Genomic DNA, 21,114 nt, shown 5'->3' with positions numbered 1-21,114 from the left:
TGTTTTTCTAACGTCCCATCTCGTAAACACTGACCTTGAATCGTGCGCTCGGAGATGTACTTCTCCAGCTGATTCCGGAGCTTTGCCTCCACTGTGGGGTGCCCATGGCAGCCGTTGTCCACAAGCAGCAGGTGGGTGTGGTTGTTGTCCAGGATGTACAGAGGGTCTCTCTTGAAGTCATCCATAATGTACTGAGCTGAAAAATATCCCTGAAAAGCACACGGCAACTTGTCTTTGAGACTTACTTGTTGGCCAAAGTGCCTGATGACATCTTTATGGGTTCACGAAAGGCTGACTCTCTGGGTTCAACTATATTGAGGCCTCTTTCCAGATTTCCTAAGGGCAGAAGGGTCTTAAAAATCGTATAGTTCAGGCCATCATTTTAAATATGAGGAAATGAAGGTTCAGAATAGTTGGATCACTTCCCTAATGACACATAAATGACCAGTGGCCGTGTAAGAATCAGATTCCCAATCCAGTTCTTGTTTCATCGCCCTGTGCTCTTTTGTATAAATTCACTGAAATGGATAGCATTCAGGAAAGTGTGTGCGTGCGTGTCCAGACATACATATTTGTGTGCATGTGGATATGGTAGAGGTGGATATTGATATACACATATTTGTCTAGAATCCATCATATGCTAAGACCTATGCCAGGGTCTAGGGATTAGAAAATGAATAAAATGGAGTCTTAGCTCTTGCGGAGCACATAGTTACAGGATTATGAAAAGAAGTAATTAAACATATACTTCGTCATAAGACTTAGCACCAGAGAATAAAAAACTAAAGAACTGACTCTAACAGGATTTGCTGGGGACAAATTTTCATGAACAAAACACATCTATTGGTAACTCCTTCACAGAACCCCTTTGATTATGTCATCCTTATTTTTAATTCCTGAGGTTCCAAAGGAACCTTGTAAGGCCAACTTCCTATGAGCTGATGGCATCCCAGACCCCCGTGCCAGGGTCACTCTCTGCTGTGACCCCGCAGACCTCCTCCTATCCTGCCCGTACCTCCACATCACAATTCCTGATGAGGGTGTCCCTGTTGGAGACCATGCCCCAAGCGGCGATGCCAATGGCCACAATGTTCTCCTCCGAATTCCTGCTGATGGTGTTATCTCTCACCACCTCCCCGATGAACTTCATCAGCCCATAGTGGGTGCCTCCAGTGAGAATCCACGCACCTGCCAACAAGAGAGGAGAACAGAGGCTCGGAATAAGTTTCTCATCCTGTTCTCAATCCCTAAAGAAGCCCCACCTGTGAGCACCAGGACCCAGCATCGCCACCCACACTTTGGACCATGTTCAACCTACAACATGGACTTAGGAAAGAGAAGAGGATGTCCGAGTGTCTAAGAGATGCTGCTTAAAAAGATAGAGATTCTAGACCCCACCCTAGACTCACATCATCAGACTCTCTGGGAGGCAGAGCCAAGGAATTTGTCCCTTTAATCACCTCTCAGGTAAATCTTTTCATGCCTAATAAGCGCCTGCCCTTAGCTGTTGAGCAAGTTAAGCAATGTTATCATGGAAAGTGGAACACTCTGCTCCCATACCTCCCATCCCCATGGATCTGGAGTGATCTTCCTAGCAGGACCTGGTGCTTGCCATTTAACTTTGAGCTTCCCTAGTGGCTCAGATGGTAAAGAATCTGCCCGCAATGTGGGAGACCTGGGTTTGATCCATGGGTCAGGAAAATCCCCAAGAGAAGAGAATGGCAACCGACTCCAGTATTCTTGCCTGGAGAATCCCATGGACAGAGGAGCCTGGTGGGCTACAGTCCATGGGATCTTCTAGCATGACCCTGGTGCCTACAATTTAATTTTAAAATTGCACAAGCTTGCACACTGGTGTTTGAAGGTTTCTATTTGATGATCTTTGCAAGGCCAAGAGTTTTTCACAGCTTTGTTTTCAAAACTGTAGTAAACAAAATACCTAAAAATATGATTTCACACAATAATGGAATCTAAAGTTGAAAATGTGCCTAGGCCAGTGTGCCACCCAGGCAGGAATCTATCCCTGAATTCTGAGGAGTCGAGAGGCAGCCCCCTCCCCCAACTGTTAGAAAATCCCTTTGTTCATTGTTGTCTCCATTCTCCAATTTTGTTACTGACTTCCCGGCAGAGAGCTACTTTAGTCATCTCCCACATAAAAGTCCTTCCAATATTTTACGGTAAACGTGATGTGGTCCCTAGAACATTCAGATCCCATTCCTTTGGCCAGTTCTCACAAGATGTGAATTCCAGACCCCCTGGCACCCAGTCTCCTTCCTGCAGACAGATTTCAGTTGTCAATACCCCCGTTTCAAATGAGGCAATGGGAGACGAAGCAGCTCTCCACATGGCTGACCCAGAGTACAAGAAGACAATGAACCCCCAGCTCTGGCTATTCACTTCATCTAAGAAGAATCTCGGCCTGGGGACTTTTGTCTGCTTTGTTCTACTCTATTTATTCCCAGTACCTAAAACAATTTCTGACACATGGCAGGCATATAAGAAGTATTTGCTGAAGGAATGCATTATGCATGTTCAGATTTAGTGGTGAGGAAGTCAGCTGCTGGGTTTCATAACAAAGCATCTACTGTGGTCCCATCTGGTTGATCAGGAAATTAAGAATAAATATGGGGAGAAACCACCCTTTCTTCTTGATTTTAAGAAAAAGCATATTTAGAATAAGACATGCTACCTTAGTTCTGTCAACTAATATTCTTAATAAAAATGTTTTCAAGGGACTTCCCTGGTGGTCCAGGGATTAAGTCTCCAAGTCCCCACTGCAGGGGGCAAGGGTTCAATCCCCGATCAGGTGGGGAACTAAGATCTGTATGCTATGCAGCATGGCCAATAAATAAATAAATGTAAAAATTGATGCCCCCCAAATCCATGATGAACAAAAAAATTAAGTTCTTAAAATCTTAGCATTAGATAAACTAATAAAATAGATATTAGACTTTGATGAACAGAATCAAATCTCAAGGAACTATTAGTCAAGCTCAAGTGAAAGGAATTCTGTAAAAAAAAAAAAGTTGCGTATAGTCTTCAAAAATGTCTTGAAAGGCCAAAAAGATTAAAGAACATTTCCAGAGGAGAGAAAGCTTTTCAGTTTTCTATGCTATGAAAAGCTAAATGGATTGGAATCCAAGTGGAGAAAAAAAAAAAAAGTAAGTTTTTTTGCTCTGAAGAATATTGTTGGGATAATTAGCAAAATTAAAACAAGAATCTTTTGTTAGATAACTGTATTGGTCAATGTGAACTTCCTCAGGTTTGAAAGTTATACCAGTTACATGAGAAAACAGGCTTGTTCTTCAGAGACATGTGCTAATGTGTGTGCTTAAGGGCTAAAGCTCACGATACTTAAAATTTACTCTCAAAGGATTTTTCTTTGTGGGGGGGGGAGGCTATTGTACCCCAGAGTTTGGGGATCTTAATGCCCTGACTAGAGGCTGAACCTGTGCCCTCTACAGTGGAAATTCAGAGTCCTAACCACTCTTACTCCTTGGAAGAAAAGTTATGACCAACATAGATAGCATATTCAAAAGCAGAGACATTACTTTGCCGACTAAGGTCCGTCTACTCAAGGCTATGGTTTTTCCAGTGGTCATGTATGGATGTGAGAGTTGCACTGTGAAGAAGGCTGAGCACCGAAGAATTGATGCTTTTGAACTGTGGTGTTGGAGAAGACTCTTGAGAGTCCCTTGGACTGCAAGGAGATCCAACCAGTCCATTCTGAAGGTGATCAGCCCTGGGATTTCTTTGGAAGGAATGATGCTGAAGCTGAAGCTCCAGTACTTTGGCCACCTCATGAGAAGAGTTGACTCATTGGAAAAGACTCTGATGCTGGGAGGGATTGGGGGCAGGAGGAGAAGGGGACGACAGAGGATGAGATGGCTGGATGGCATCACTGACTCAATGGACGTGAGTCTGAGTGAACTCCGGGAGTTGGTGATGGACAGGGAGGCTGGGCGTGCTGCGATTCATGGGGTTGCAAAGAGTTGGACGCGACTGAGCGACTGAACTGAACTGAACTGAACCACTGTATGAGATGGTTAGATAGCATCACCGAAGAGTCAGACACAACCGAGCAACCGAATAACAACAAAACTCGATTAACAAGAACGTGGGCAAACTCCGGGAGCTAACAGAGGACAGGGAAGCCCGGCATGCTGCAGTCCATGGGACTGCAAAGAGTCGGCTATGACTTAGCAACCAAACAATAACAACAATAACCACTGGACTACCAGGGAATCCCTCAAGCGATTTTTAAAATCATAATACATGAATATCTAAAGAGAGGGAGAAGACAAACATGAGAAATTTTTAACAATTGGTAAATTTAAGTGAAGGCTGTACAGATATTCACTGGATTATTCTTACAACTCTTCTGTAGGTTGAAAATTTATCATAACAAAAAAATCTAAAAAGAAAAAATAAGCAAAATATTTCAAATAACAAAGCCAGGGTTCTGTGTTTTGATCCCCATCAGACACTCACCTGGCCCTCACAACCTGCCAGGCACAGTCACTTTTTTCAAAGCATATTATTGCTCCCCAAATGAAACAGCAAACATTAAACTTTCTTTTTTTTGATTGGCCAGAATACTCTGAGTATTTTATGTGAAAACGACTAAATGAAAACGTTAGGTTAAGAGAAACATGCAACTACTCACATGCAATTTCCTGAGCTCTGATTAAGGAAATCCCCCCTCCCTCCCCCACCGCACCCCACCCTACCCCCCGGAGTTCCGGATCTCTTTCCTCATTTAAGGATCTTGTTTCTAATTAAGATCAGGATTAATCATACAGCTTTAGAGTATCTGCAGTCTTGCGCATGAATGGCAGAGGACAGTTTCGTTCAGTCTCTGAAGACGCGGCGCAGCCTGGACTGACAAACCCGCGGGCGCCACGTCCCCGCCCAGGACGGTCCCCTCGGCCACCGCGGGCCCGGCGCACCTTTCGACTGCGCGATGTAGATCAGGCGGCTGAAGATCTTGCGCATGCGCGGCTTCAGGGCGAAGTTTTTGGCGCCGCCAGTCACGGAAATGACCAGGTTGGGTGTTTTCAGGTGCCAGTGCTGGGTCAGCAGCTCGTACAGCGTCTCCGCGTCCGTGTCGCAGGACAGTCGGATATACTGTGGGGAAGGACAGAAGCATCAGGGTCCGCAGGTGCTCTCCTGATGGCGGGGGCGTGGCCATCTACCTCCGCAGAGGTGCCGCGAAGACAGTGGGCTGACCTTCTGCCAGACCAGGGAGGGATGGCCGCCAAAGGGAGAATAGAGCGGGAGATGCTACGGGAACAGCAGGCCGATCCTGAGGTGCTTTCAAGGGAGAGCTGATGCTTTGGTGGGCTTGCAGCCAATTTTTATAGCCTCAGGACAAAGAAAATTCCTAACGGAAGGGTTGGCATTAAGTCTTTGGTCCTATATGGTACGCATGTTACTTAACATAGAGATGGGAGCTGGCTGGTTAGGGACAGGCTGGCTCTTGACAAACAAGGTGGCCTTTGACAATGGTTGTCACGGGGCTTGGCTCATTCTGGAAATATTGGCCCGTGACCCCAGGATGGCTGGCTTGCCACCCAGTGTCCTCTCTCCAGGCACAGCGCAGGCTCATGCGATATCCTCGTTGACCCTCCCTGCTACAGAATGCCCGACAAATGCATTTGCGGTTTAGTGTGGCATATGGCATTCTCGAGAGTACACGTGGCCTTGAATAAGGTGACATTTTCCTTTGCACACCGACACTGCAGGCTCTCACACAGCATTTTACAAAGCTGTTTAATGGATTGTGTCGAATGGAGACAAAAAGGATAACTTCAGAGTTGTGAGTTAAATTTTATTGGGGGCAAATGAGGACTGTAGCCAAGGAGACAGCATCTCAGATAGCTCTGAGGAGCTGCTCCAAAGAGGTAGGGGGGCAAGGTCAGTGTTACATACGATTTTAGTGAAGGGGGTATGTGCAGTCAGGCACCCACTTTGGTAGATGCTTGCTGCTAGTCATGAGAAGCAGGTGTCTCCATGAACGATTTTAGTGCTTTTGTAGATATGAGAAGATGCAAGAATTTGGGCTCATATACTATGCTGAAAATATCTGTCTGAAGCCCTGTTCTGTGGGTTTTCCCCAGAGCACAGAGAGTTTCACTCTTGATCTCCACCCTGAACTCACTGCCGCGGCTGGGGTTTGATTCCCGATCAGGGAAGCCTTTCTTCTTCCGCTCCCCCTGCCACCTACCGGCCTCCCCAGTGCAACCATACCACCCTTTAGGGGCTTCCCTGGTGGCTCAGAGAGTAAAGAGTCTGCCTGCAGCGCAGGAGACCTGGGTTCAGTCCCTGGGTTGGGAAGATCCTCTGCAGAAGGGCATGGCAACCCACTCCAATATTCTTGCCTGGAGAATTCCAAGAACAGAGGAGCCTGGCGGGCTATAGTCCATGGGGTCACAAAGAGTCGGACACGACACGACTAATATTTTCCCTTTCAGAGGCAGATGGCAGGTGCCCGTTTTCGGCTGGCCATTATTAACAGCTTCTTTAAATTCTCCTCTGTCCTCTCTGTCTCTTCCCAAGGCCTCTGTCTCGGGATGGGCCACCACTGTCTTGCCTCCCCACCTGTCTTGGCTCACAGTCTGTAGTTAGCACTCCTGCCTGAGGGCTCCCTGAAATGTAAATCCCTCTGCTTAGAACAGCGCCTTTAGGATGAAGTCTCCAGCTCTCCAGCTGGCTTGGGTGTCCCTGTAGGGGCACCCACGTCCCCTTCCACTGCCCCAAGGGGACCTTCGTCACCGGCCGGCCGTGCGCTCCGTGAGGCACCTCTCGCTGCCTCAGTCCTTTGTTCTCAGTGAATCTTCTCTTCTGAAATACTCTGTGTCTGGAAATTCTTTTCCAGCCCATGCCCACAGCCGTAACATTTGGTGGCCCATATGGGAACTGAACCCGCCACCTTGGCGTTACCAACACGTTACAGATGGAACTCATTCTGCTCTTCCCTCGCTACTCACTACTGCCTTAACAATCACCTGAGACGTGTTGCCAAGGCACGTAATCTAATCACAGCGCTTGATTTTTCACAAGATTTATCTTTTCTGCAATCATGTTTGAGTTGACAACCCATCTCTTCTGCTTTCATACATACTATCAGACAATTTGAAGTAACTCGAGGTACTTCAGTAGCCTACCATGTTAGCATATGGATTAGCTAGTTCAAGTAGAAAACCATTGCTTACCTTCCCTTTCTTCCCGTGAGTCTCAAACTGAATATCTCCAAAAGCATCGGTGGGAAGTTCCTTTGTATGTTTCTTGTAATTCCATTTCTCGTTTTGGTTGATCTGGGTGCCTTCTATGTGTTGGTTCTGGGCGTAGCCACACTTGCACACATTCTCCCTAAGCAGGAGGATATTGACAGGAAGGAACAGATTTCATTAAACCTACCTAAATGTTTCATCACGTCTCTTAGACCACACCTGATTAGCTTAAATCAACACAAAAAGAGATTTTAGCATAACATCTAATTTCCAGACTACTTTCATCATCTCGGTTGTTTAAAAACTATCTTGACTTTTATCCCTGTGCCATGGAAGATTCAGGCAGTACACTGCACTTGCCTCTCCACTGAGAAAGAAGAAAGCAGGAATGCAGAGAGGCATGGGAATAAAAGACAGACAAGACTTCTTGAGCCTTCACACACTCTGGCCATAGCCCTAACTATTCTAGACTCCCGGCCACTGATCTCTCAGGTTCTGCAGGGCTCTTCCTTTTCTTTAGAGTAAATTTCTTCATTTAGGTTGAAATAACTCGGGTTCCTTGTAACTGAAAGTCTTAACTACTAACACTGTGTATGTGTGTGTGTGTAGGTATGTTCAGTCGCTCACTAACATCCGACTCTTGCAACCCTGTGGACTGGAGCCTGCCAGGGTCCTCGGTCCATGGGATTTCCCAGGCAACAATACTGGAGTGGGTTGCCATTGCCTGCTCCCCAAGAGCTTCCCGACCCAGGAATCAAACCCATGTCTCCTGCATTGCAGATGGATTCTTTACCACTGAGCCACCAGGGAAACCCAAATCTTAATTACTTTAGGGTATAGAAATTATCTGTATTGATATCAAAACATTCGATATTTTCTAGAGTTATAAAAATTGAGCTAGAACCTAGAGTCCAAAATCATTCCTCCACCAGTAGCCTTGCCTCTTTTTTTGGAACAGGTGTCTCAGGCATCACTCGGTTTGGCCGAGAAAAATTTTAAAAAGTCAACTGGACTTGACTGCAGCTGCTTTAGTCTTTTCTCTGACTAGCCCTGGGGCACTTCCTGAGCTGAGCCTGCTCGTGGTGGTTTCAGGATCCTCCCCACTATTGTGGTCCAAGTTGGCTTCCTCCCCTCTCTCTTTAGCTGTTTCTGTCCCACTATCCTTTGGGGTCCTTCCACACCCACCCGAGTTCATTGCAGGATTGGGGAGGGAAGTCCCTGTCCCATCTTTCTTTGCTACCACTGAAGAGTGACTCTCGAACCCTTTTCCCTTCCAAGAATAGGGGTGTGTTTTGGGTGACCTCCAATGAGAAGCTTGTCTGGCTCCATCTTGATGATTGGGTTCAGTTCAGTTCAGTCACTCAGTCGTGTCCGACTCTTTGCGACCCCATGAACCACAGCACGCCAGGCCTCCCTGTCCATCACCATCACCAGGAGTCCACCCAAACCCATATCCATTGTGTCGGTGATGCCATCCAACCATCCCATCCTCTGTTGTTCCCTTCTCCTCCTGCCCTCAATCGTTCCCAGCATCAGGGTCTTTTCAAATGAGTCAGCTCTTCACATCAAGTGGCCAAAGTATTGGAGTTTCAGCTTCAGCATCAGTCCTTTCAATGAATACCCAGGACTGATCTCCTTTAGAATGGACTGGTTGGATCTCCTTGCAGTCAAAGGGACTCTCAAGAGTCTTCTCCAACACCACAGTTCAAAAGCATCAATTCTTCAGCACTCAGCTTTCTTCACAGTCCAACTCTCACATCCCTACATGACCACTGGAAAAACCATAGCCTTGACTAGATGGACCTTTGTTGGCAAACTAATGTCTCTGCTTTTTAATATGCTGTCTGGGTTGGTCATAATTTTCCTTCCAAGGAGCAAGTGTCTTTTAATTTCATGGCTGCAATCACCATCCACAGTGATTTTCAAGCCCAGAAAAATAAAGTCAGCCACTGTTTCCACTGTTTCCCCATCTATTTGCCATGAAGTGATGAGACCGGATGCCATGATTTTAGTTTCTGAATGTTGAGTTTGAGCCAACTTTTTCACTCTCTTCTTTCACTTTCATCAAGAGGCTTTTTAGTTCTTCTTCACTTTCTGCCATAAGGGTGGTGTCATCTGCATATCTGAGCACCAGTGTACATGAATTAGTCTACAAATGGAGAGGAGGTGGGAAGAATGCCAGGAAGGCACGTTAGCACAGATACTTGGAGGAGGCATAGAAGTGACAGAGAGGGGGATAGAGAGGATTAGGAGAGAGTCAGGATGCTAGTTCTATGCCTTGGGACAAGTCAGAATCCCACAGAACTACACTGGATGTGAGAGTTGGACTGTGAAGAAGGCTGAGAGCCGAAGAATTGATGCTTTTGAACTGTGGTGTTGGAGAAGACTCTTGAGAGTGCCTTGGACTGCAAGGAGATCCAACCAGTCCATTCTAAAGGAGATCAGCCCTGGGATTTCTTTGGAAGGAATGATGCTGAAGCTGAAGCTCCAGTACTTTGGCCACCTCATGAGAAGAGTTGACTCATTGGAAAAGACCCTGATGCTGGGAGGGATTGGGGGCAGGAGGAGAAGAGGACGACAGAGGATGAGATGGCTGGATGGCATCACGGACTCGATGGTTGTGAGTCTGAGTGAACTCCGGGAGATGGGGATGGACAGGGAGGCCTGGCGTGCTGCGATTCATGGGGTCGCAAAGAGTCGGACACGACTGAGCGACTGAACTGAGCTGAATATAGTAGCTGCTAGCCATGTGTGGCTGTTTAATTTAACTTGGAAACTCAGCTCCTTGGTTGCACTAGCCAATTTCAAATGCTCATATGGGCTGATGCAGGTAAAGAATATTCCCATTATAGTAGAAAGGACCATCGCACAGAGCCCATTACAGCAAAAGCAAAGTTCTTCCTGTCTCTACCTAGAACCCAGGATAGCTGAGGCAGTGAGAACTGAAGAAAACAAACCCGGATTCAGGGACGTACAGCCTCGGGAGTGCCAGGAGGCGACCCCTAACTGGGCAGCAGTGTCTCAGAGGGTACCCTCAGCAACAGGGGCCTAGTCAGGCATCACTCTCCTGTGACCACACAAGAAACAAACATCTGAAAGGGGTTAAAGAAGAGAAACATGAGTGGTCTGCGCTTGGCATATACAGGACAACTCTGGGGAGATCTGCAGTAGCTTACGTCAGCTGGTGTGCCAAGCAGCAGCCAAATTACAGTATCACCGTTACCAGTCACTTCCCTTGATTCCTTTGTCTGATGAGTGATTTAGATTACTCATCAGATGAAAGTAATAAACATAAGAAGTTGAAAAGCTTATGGAGTCTTGACTCTGGTCCATAACCTTGGGTCTCCTCTGAGACAGGCACTGGGAGACCCCGAGGTGTTCCTGTCCTCAGCTGGTGGTGTGGAGGGTGAGGGCTGCTCACAGCAAGGCCCTTTGTTTGGGGTCAGACCTGAGCTGCAGTCAGACACCCTCAGGTGGGCAGTTGTAGATTTCGCTATCCTCCATCCACTTCTGCTGCAGCTAGTAGAAACACCCTGTCTTTCCTTTGAGGACCCATCCTTCCCACACCAGGTCCATATGGACACAACACCCAGTCAGTCAGTTCAGTCGTTCAGGCGTGTCCGACTCTTTGCGACCCCATGGACTGCAGCATACCAGGCTTCCCTGTCCATCACCAACTTCAAGAGTTTACTCAAGCTCATGTCCATTGAGTTGGTGACGCCATCCAACCATCTCCTCCTCTGTCGTCCCCTTCTCCTCCTGCCTTCAATCTTTCCCAGTATCAGGGTCTTTTCAAATGAGTCAGTTCTTCGCATCAGGTAGCCAGAGTGTTGGAGTTTCAGCTTCAGCATCAGTCCTTCCAATGACCCAAGACTGGCCAACTACATATTCCATCACCTTTCCAAGGATTAGAATGGGTCCATGGCCCATGCCAGGCCAATAAAAGCCATGAACTCCAAGATCAAGGTTCCAGGACTTTGGGTAGAATTGCTAGGAACCAGGCCCTCTTTCCCTTCACTGGTAAGCTGAAATGGTATCAGCCAGAGTTGTGGTGTCCATTTTGCATTACAAAGGAGGAGCCTTCACACCCAGAGAAGGACAGCCTCACAGATGAATAAAAGAGGCAGGGGCTTGGTAATACTAAGCCCTGGATCTGGCTGTGCTTTCCAGCACGAGGTCCCATTACAACCACCACTCATTTAAGCCAATTAGATTGGATATCTGCAAATTACAAGGTCCTGATGAATACAGTCAGCCCAAGGCAGGGTCGTTAGAAGGGGCAGGAGCTGGGCCCAAAAAGAACGCACACATGGTTGCTTCCATGTCCTAACTATTGTAAATAGTGCTGATCTAGAGGGGTGGTCTGGAGGCAGGGGAGGGAGGCTCAAGAAGGAGGTGATATAAGTATAATTATGGCTGATTTGCATTGCTGTATGACAGAAACCATCACATTGTAAATCAATTTTCTCCCAATTAAAAAATAATTTAAAAAAAGAATGCACAAAGAAGAATCAGAAAGCCAGGTTCAGTCTTTTATTTCTCTCCTACCAGCACTATGAAAGTGAAAGTGTTAGTCCCTCAGTCATGTCCGACTCTTTGCCACCCATGGCACCCCATAGCCTGCCAGGCTCCTCTGTCCATGGGATTCTCCAAGCAAGAATACTGGAGTGAATTGCCATTTCCTTCTCCAGGGGATCTCCCTGACCCAGGGATCGAACCCGCATCTCCTGCATTGCAGGCAGATTCTTAACCATCTGAGTCACAAAGGAAGCCCAGCAATGTGACCCTGGGTAAAACACTGAGCCTCTCCAGGCCTCACTTGACTTGTCAGTCAAATGATAACAGCTACCTTGCAGGGCAGTTGTAGAATTCATGATCAAGTATGTAAAGTCCCCTTGATACAGTTGATGCTCAATAAATATTGATTGAATGAATGAATGAATCCAAATGGTGTTTTCTACCAGTCAAACAAATTAACACAAAATCTTTCGGGGAAATATGGGGGATAGATGGCTGACTCACAGAATTTATACTCTGTCAAAATGCTTCATAATGACTAAGTTTATACCAATGACAAAATAGAAATCTCTTATTTTTTCTGCTGTTCATTTTCTAATTTATACAAAGAAAGAAAGCACGTTGACTGAGAACTTTCTATAGTAGAAGTTTCATGAAACATCCCACTGAATCCTTACCACAACCCAGAATGTACACTTTGCTGGATTTCTAGGATAAGAAAATTCAGTTCAGAAGACAATAATTAGTTCAAGTTCATGCAGTGAACAGGCAGCCAACCAAGGTTGGCTGATTGTAACACCCCTGATCTTGCTGTAATTGCCTCTGGTCAACAGAGAGTCAGTCTTTAAACATAAACTATGGCAGCTACTAAACAATCAATTAACAGCCAGACTACTGTATATAGAAAGGGTAAACAACAAAGTCCTACTGTATAGCCACAGTCAACAGCCAGACAGAGGAGCGGTCAGGTTACCACGTGTCCACATGCCTGCTGTCGCCTGCCAAGGGCTATGAAATAACAAGGTTTATTGCCACGGCTACTCGGGCGGGCTCCCAGGCTCATGGGAACACCAAGAGAGTGACAGCCTGTCTTGGAAACTTTACCCACTCCAGCCAAAGCTTAAAATATGAAATGATACCTCTCTAGGGACAAGCTGCTTGCCAAATTCTTCCTGCTCACACACCATTTCTGAGAACTGCAAGATGCAAATAACTTGAATAATGAACTAGCCTGTTGTCATGGTTGTTAATAATTTATCTTTGAACACACTAGCAAAATCAGAGGCAAAAGAGGTGCTTACGTGGCCTTGGAATCTTTGGTAAAGAAGACACACTCCCGTTTCTTAAAATTTGCTTCGATGAAATTCACCAAGTCCTTTGGAGAGAGAACATGGGAACAACACATCACTAATTTGCTCTTAACCCCTGCTGCTCTTCATGAATGAACTGAACCTACTTCAAAGGGTTTAAGGATTCACTGCAGATCAGTGGCACCCAGTATCCCGCCACACATTTAGAGCATACAGAGCTTGTAAAAAAGAGGCATACGTTTACATTTTTATACCTAAATGTAAATTTTTCTAACAGTTACTTGGCATTATCTTGTAACAAATGTCACACATGCAAAGTATGTTGTTTCAACTCTAAAACAACCAGGAGAAACTAAGGATCTGTTGGTAGCTTAACATAAATAATGTATTACTGCAGATTCCCATTCCTCTAATGCTTGCTTTTCCAAAGACGTAAAGTGCAAACACTCTTTCCAGACTTGCATTTGTCCTTCCACGGGCAGGTGGTCAGATATAGTGCAGTTCAGTTCAGTCACTCAGTCATGTCCGACTCTTTGTGGCCCCATGAATTGCAGCACACCAGGCCTCCCTGTCCATCACCAACTCCCAGAGTTCACTCAGACTCATGTCCGTCACGTCCATGATACCATCCAGCCATCTCATCTTCTGTCGTCCCCTTCTCCTCCTGCCCTCAATCCCTCCCAGCATCAGAGTCTTTTCCAATGAGTCAACTCTTTGCATGAGGTGGCCAAAGTATTGGAGTTTCAACTTTAGCATCATTCCTTCCAAAGAACACCCAGGACTGATCTCCTTTAGAATAGACTGGATGGATCTCCTTGCAGTCCAAGGGACTCTCAAGAGTCTTCTCCAACACCACACTTCAAAAGCAGCAATTCTTCAGCGCTCAGCTTTCTTCACAGTCCAACTCTCACATCCATACATGACTACTGGAAAAATCATAGCCTTGACTAGACAGATCTTTGTTGGCAAAGTAATGTCTCTGCTTTTCAACATGCTGTCTAGGTTGGTCATCACTTTCCTTCCAAGGAGTAAGCGTCTTTTAATTTCATGGCTGCAGTACCATCCACAGTAATTTTGGAGCCCCAAAAAATAAAGTCTGACACTGTTTCCACTGTTTCCCGATCTATTTCCCATGAAGCGATGGGACCAGATGCCATGATCTTCGTTTTCTGAATGTTGAGCATTGAGCGAACTTTTTCGCTCTCCTCTTTCACTTTCATCAAGAGGCTTTTTAGCTCCTCTTCACTTTCTGCCATAAGGGTGGTGTCATCTGCATATCTGAGGTTATTGATATTTCTCCTGGCAATCTTGATTTCAGCTTGTGCTTCTTCCAGCCCAGCGTTTCTCATGATGTACTCTGCATAGAAGTTAAATACGCAGGGTGACAATATACAGCCTTGAAGTACTCCTTTTCCTATTTGGAACCAGTCTGTTGTTCCATGTCCAGTTCTAACTGTTGCTTCCTGACCTGCATATAGGTTTCTCAAGAGGCAGGTCAGGTGATCTGGTATTCCCATCTCTTTCAGAATTTTTCACAGTTTATTATGATCCACATAGTTAAAGGCTTTGGCATAGTCAATAAAGCATAAATAGATGGTTTTCTGGAACTCTCTTACTTTTTCCATGATCCAGCAGATGTTGGCAATTTGATCTCTGGTACCTCTGCCTTTTCTAAAACCAGCTTGAACATCAGTGAGTTCACGGTTCACGTATTGCTGAAGCCTGGCTTGGAGAATTTTGAGCATTACTTTACTAGCATGTGAGATGAGTGCACTTGTGCGCTAGTTTGAGCATTCTTTGGCATTGCCTTTCTTTGGGATTGGAATGAAAGCTGACGTTTTCCATTCCTGTGGCCATTGCTGAGTTTTCCAAATTTGCTGGCATATTGAGTGCAGCACTTTCACAGCATCATCTTTCAGGATTTGAAACAGCTCCACTGGAATTCCATCACCTCCACTAGCTTTGTTCGTAGTGATGCTTTCTAAGGCCCACTTGACTTCACATTCCAAGAAGTCTGGCTTTAGATTAGTGATCACATCATCATGATTATCCGGGTCATGAAGATCTTTTTTGTACGGTTCTGTGTATTCTTGCCACCTCTTCTTAATATCTTCTGCTTCTGTTAGGTCCATACCATTTCTGTCCTTTATCGAGCCCATCTTTGCATGAAATGTTCCCTTGCTATCTCTAATTTTCTTGAAGAGATCTCTAGTCTTTCCCATTCTGTTGTTTTCCTTTATTTCTTTGCATTGATCGCTGAGGAAGGCTTTCTTATCTCTTCTTGCTATTCTTTGGAACTCTGCATTCAGATGCTTATATCTTTCCTTTTCTCCTCTGCTTTTCACCTCTCTTCTTTTCACAGCTATTTGTAAGGCCTCCCCAGACAGCCATTTTGCTTTTTTGCATTTCTTTTCCAGGGGGATGGTCTTGATCCCTGTCTCCTGTACAATGTCACGAACCTCAGTCCATCATTCATCAGGCACTCTATCTATCAGATCTAGGCCCTTAAATCAATTTCTCACTTCCACTGTATAATCATAAGGGATTTGATTTAGGTTGTATCTGAATGGTCGAGTGATTTTCCCTACTTTCTTCAATTGAAGTCTGAATTTGGCAATAAGGAGTTCATGATCTGAGCCACAGTCAGCTCCTGGTCTTGTTTTTGCTGCCTGTATAGAGCTTCTCCATCTTTGGCTGCAAAGAATATAATCAATCTGATTTCAGTGTTGACCATCTGGTGATGTCCATGTGTAGAGTCTTCTCTTGTGTTGTTGGAAGAGGGTGTTTGCTATGACCAGTGCATTCTCTTGGCAAAACTCCATTAGCCTTTGCCCTGCTTCATTCCGCATTCCAAGGCCAAATTGGCCTGTTACTCCAGGTGTTTCTTGACTTCCTACTTTTGCATTCTAGTCCCCTATAATGAAAAGGTGGTCTGGTATTCCCATCTCTTTCAGAATTTTTCACAGTTTATTGTGATCCACACAGTCAAAGGCTTTGGCATAGTCAATAAAGCAGAAATAGATGGTTTTCTGGAACTCTCTTACTTTTTCCATGATCCAGCAGATGTTGACAATTTGATCTCTGGTTCCTCTGCCTTTTCTAAAACCAGCTTGAACATCAGGGAGTTCACGGTTCACGTATTGCTGAAGCCTGGCTTGGAGAATTTTGAGCATTACTTTACTAGCATGCGAGATGAGTGCAATTGTGCGGTAGTTTGAGCATTCTTTGGCATTGCCTTTCTTTGGGATTGGAATGAAAGCTGACGTTTTCCATTCCTGTGGCCATTGCTGAGTTTTCCAAATTTGCTGGCATATTGAGTGCAGCACTTTCACAGCATCATCTTTCAGGATTTGAAATAGCTCTACTGGAATTCCATCACCTCCACTAGCTTTGTTCATAGTGATGCTTTCTAAGGCCCACTTGACTTCACATTCCAAGATGTTTCCTGTGGTCATGTATGGTTGTGAGAGTTGGACTGTGAAGAAGGCTGAGCACCGAAGAATTGATGCTTTTGAACTGTGGTGTTGCAGAAGACTCTTGAGAGTCCCTTGAACTGCAAGGAGATCCAACCAGTCCATCCTGAAGGAGATCAACCGTGGGATTTCTTTGGAAGGAATGATGGTAAAGCTGAAACTCCAGTACTTTGGCCACCTCATGTGAAGAGTTGACTCATTGGAAAAGACTCTGATGCTGGGAGGGATTGGAGGCAGGAGGAGAAGGGGACAACAGAGGATGAGATGGCTGGATGGTATCACGGACATGATGGACGTGAGTCTGAGTGAACTCTGGGAGTTGGTGATGGACAGGGAGGCCTGGCGTGCTGCGATTCATGGGGTAGCAAAGAGTCAGACACAACTGAGCAACCGAACTGAACCGAACTGAACTGATAATGAAAAGGACATCTCTTTGGGGTGTTAGTTCTAAAAGGTCTTGTAGGTCTTCATAGAACTGTTCAACATCAGCTTCTTCAGCATTACTGGTTGGGGCATAGACCTGGATTACTGTGATACTGAATGGTTTGCCTTGGAAATGAGCAGAGATCCAGGACCTAATTCTGACACATGACGGAAAACTTCCCTTTAGGTGACAGAAGCAAACCAATTGGCAAAGGTTGAAACTATGTATACTCCTCAGAGTGGGAGAAGATATTTGCAACATGTATTGATCACCACAGGCTTGGTAAATAGAATGTATAAAGGACGATGGGACACCACGAATAAGACAGACAACGTCATAACAGAATGGAAGGAGACGTGAACAGGCATTAAATAAAAGAGGATACACAACCCATAAATGTGTGAGAAGGTGCTCAGCCTCCTCGGGAATGAGGCAAACATGAAGGGAAACCATAATGACGTCCCACGACACTCACACCAGGCTGGAAAATTTAAGAAAGCATTGGCACCAAAGGCCTGGGAAGGGCTAGGCAGGGGGCCTCAGACCCACTGTGGGTGGCAAGCAAATTGGCACAACTCTGGGAAACTGGCCACCACTGTCCCCTAGAAATAGTCCCTGTGTCCTGGGAATGCCCTGCATGCTCAGATGCCTGGCAGAAGGCTGTCAGCTTTAGGGGACTGTCTTGCCCTGTGGAGGTGGGGTTGACAGCCCAAACCCACTTCCGTTAGGTCACTGGGCACCCACAGTTCTCAGACAACATCCTGTGGTTTTCCTCCTGTCTTTGCACCAAAGCCAAGCCTGACTCCTCATCCCCTACAACAAGACCACCACAAAAATGCAGGGGACAGTTCCTGTCCTGGGAAAAGGTCCGCCATGCCTTCAGCAGTCTCCTCAACCATCTGGCGCCCACCACTGTACGTTCTGAGACATCAGAGAATGGGAACCACATGCCCCCTTTACCTGGCCTTTGAAATGATGTTTCACCATAAATCCTGTGTCTAAACCCCAGTTCCCATTAGGGAGAGGTGTTCACCTTCACCCACCAGCCTCAACCCAGAGAACCTTCTCCAGGGACCAACTCACACATCCAGGAAGGTTCAGAATGGCCCTGCTCCTAATAGAGAAATCAGAAACTCAAATGTTCATCCCCCTTAAGCTAGACAAAGGAGCATGAGAGAAAGCCCAGCCCAGCAGGATTGAATCAACAGCCACTACACACGGTCACTCGGAGAACCACGTACATAAGACGTTAGCGAGAAACCGAACCCACAGAGGAGTACTGATGGTAGGGTTCCACAAATGTCAAAACAGACAAAACGGAACCATCCATTGTTTACACACATGTATTCAAACCATAAGCTTATGAATAAAAGCAAGGAATGAGGAACGCAAAATTCAGGAGAGTGTGGAGGGCTTTGACACGGGGGGGGGGGGCCACATGGGAGTCTCCTGAAAAGTGCTGGTGATGGGTGCAAGAGTGTTAGTTGTATTGTTTCTCCTTAGGCTGGGAATCTAGGTTTGTAGGTTCTTTTCTACCAATATTAATAATAAAAATGTAGAAAGCAAAAATAAATCTTATATCCTCTGAATGAATAAGTTTTGAAGCCCTGTGATGTCCTTTCCTCCTCATAACTTTTTCTAACTCTTCACTAGTTTTAAGTCTACTTCACACAGAAAAAGAAAACTCCACAGGATATATAAGCTTATACAAATAAGCTTTTGAAATCGATGATGGTGATGGAGAAGGGGTGGGGATAAAAACTATCTTGTTGCTAATAGTTCCCTCTGCAAAATGCGCTTTGCAGAAGTGTGTGTTCTCAGGGATAAAGAGGACCCTCAGAACTGGGATGCACTTGTGTGGTCTCAGAAATCCTACCCACATGACTGCTGGCATCTGTGAGCAGAGTGGGAAATCCATCCAGAAACTCCAGGGGAGCCCACGAGCAGAACAAGAAAGAGTCAGTCTCCACCCGCCAGCAGCTCCCACGCTTGCCTCCATGTGGGATCTGGAAAGAACTTTTCTGCCCTCCCAGGGGTCTCGCGCTGCTGGAGGCCAGAGGAGGGGGCACTGGAGAAGCCACCAGCGTCCTCTGCCCATGGTGTAATTCTCACAGGGCCAGGGTGACTGCGGCAGTTACAAAATCTAAGTAGGCATTGGGTGGTGAGAATAGCAAGAGCCTGGGTACCCAGAGAACCTCATCCCACAGATCAAAATACTGGCATGGGGACTTTCCTGGTGGCCCTGTGGTTGAGACTCTGAGGATCCACTGCAAGGAGCACAGGTTCGATCCCTGGGGGAGGGAAATAAGATCGTGCATGGCCAGGGGCTAGGCCAAAATAAATAAGTAAATAGCTTAAAAAAAAATAATGACATGCCCAGCACCTCAGAAGCCCCAGCCCAGTCCCTCCTCCTCCTTCCCTTTTCCAGAGTCAGCCACCACCCCGACTTTCATCACTGTGGCTGAGGGGGACCTTGGTATCAGACTGGAATGTTGTCTTTATTTCCTGACACGTGAGAGTGTTCGCTAGGACCTGAGATTGAGCGGAAACCCTGCAGGCATCACTGGAGGTGCAGGTGGGACTGGATGGGAGGGGCGTGCTCCCATCCCATCAGGCAGATGGGAGAGCCTGAAGGCAGAGAGGAGCCTTCTGCCCACTCACTCCTCCCCGCCCCGAGTCCTAAGCAACTCAGTGTGCAGGGACACAGAATGGAGAGAAGTGAGACAAGTTCCAAAGAGAAGGGCTAGAAGCTACAGCCACAACAAATGCAGACGAGAATGAGCCACCAGCCACGGAATTAAATAAAAGGACTTCAGAACTCACGTCTAAGGTGAACCCACAGGGCTGGAAGCAAGAACACCAAGCGTTACGGAGTAAAAAACAGATATTCATAGTATGGTATTTCACTATCATGTGTAAAATAGATACCATATATAAAATAGCCAGTGGGAATTTGCTGTATGACTCAGGGAGCTCAAACCGGTGCTCTGTGACAACCTAGAGGGGTGGGATGGGGTGGGAGGTGGGAGGGAGGTTCCAGAGCCAGGAGACATATGTATACCTATGGTTGAATCATGTTGATGTACGGCAGAAACCAACACAATATTGTAAAGCAATTATCCTCCATTTAAAAATAAATATTTTTTAAAGTGCAGTATTTAAACTGTTATATAGGTCAGTTACTGGTGCACTCTTGAATGGATAAACAAGGTCCTACTGTATAGTACAGAGAACTATATGCCATATCCTGTAATAAACCATAATGAAAAATATGAAAAGATGCGTGTGTGTGTGTGTACGTGTTAACTGAATCACTCTGCTGTACAGCAAAAATTAACACATTGTCAATCAATTACACTTCAATAAAATCTGTTTTTTAAAGGCGCAAAACAAATGCATTAACAACGTAAGGTTACAGTTACAATCTTTAAAACAGGAATGCTTGACAAACAACACAGAAAAGAAAACGTCTCTACGTTCGACAACGATAACCCACAGACAAGAGTGAGATGAGACATGAACTTTTTAAAGGAGTACGGGTCCCCAAAGAACCTTAACTGCGTGTTGAAGGGGGCGCGGTTAACTCACGCTCTCCGTGTAGGACACGTCGGTGCTCCGGGACGTGCTGGAGTACAGCGTCCGGGTGCTGTCGGGCGTGCCGTTCCTCCTTTTCCTCACGCTGAACCGTGCGCCCTTGAAGGACATCTCTTCTCCTGCGGACAAAGCGGAACGGGGGAAATGGGGTCACCAAGGAGGACAGGCTTCACTGAAGGCTTTACCGCAGTGCCCTCCCCGAGCCCCTGCCGTCTCGCCGTCTGCTGCCCCCAGAGCCCCACCCCTACCTGATCCCCGCCACCGGCCCCCCTAATGGGGTAATTGTCCCCGCGCCTCTGCTCTCCTCGCTTCATCTCTCCTCCGGGACCCAGCCTGAGTTCAGCCCCTCCGTATGCTTTCCCTGGCCCTTCCCTCGTGGGCAGGGCCACTCCAGGTCCCCTCTTGTCTGGGGGGTGGGATCCATCATTCCTGACCACCATATAAGAGGGGAAAGGATGGCTCCTTTCAAGCTGATGGCTTTGGAGAGAGCTGTAACCAGCGGCTTACAGCAAGAAGATCAGCTGACAGGCAGAGAGAGGACTCCTGCCCTGATCCAGTCACAG

At 46.3% G+C, this 21,114-nt stretch overlaps 1 protein-coding gene across 1 annotated transcript in view; it reads right to left on the bottom strand.

The window, feature by feature from the left end:
* Positions 1-20,662, bottom strand: part of TRPM8 (transient receptor potential cation channel subfamily M member 8) — a 91,606-nt gene extending 70,944 nt beyond the window's left edge. The window contains exons 1-6 of the mRNA XM_052636999.1: positions 20,546-20,662; positions 13,052-13,125; positions 7,215-7,371; positions 4,950-5,127; positions 1,016-1,188; positions 35-209 (exon numbers count right to left, since the gene is read on the bottom strand). Coding sequence (XP_052492959.1) covers positions 35-209; positions 1,016-1,188; positions 4,950-5,127; positions 7,215-7,371; positions 13,052-13,125; positions 20,546-20,662 — 874 coding nt within the window. The remainder of the gene's footprint in view (positions 1-34; positions 210-1,015; positions 1,189-4,949; positions 5,128-7,214; positions 7,372-13,051; positions 13,126-20,545) is intronic.
* Between the last annotated feature and the right edge of the window lie 452 nt (positions 20,663-21,114).

This window comes from Budorcas taxicolor, chromosome 3, assembly GCF_023091745.1.
Source record: "Budorcas taxicolor isolate Tak-1 chromosome 3, Takin1.1, whole genome shotgun sequence".
Classification (NCBI taxonomy): Eukaryota; Metazoa; Chordata; class Mammalia; order Artiodactyla; family Bovidae; genus Budorcas; species Budorcas taxicolor.
Note: the sequence above shows the minus strand (reverse complement) of the source record. Positions and strands in the feature narration are given on the sequence as shown.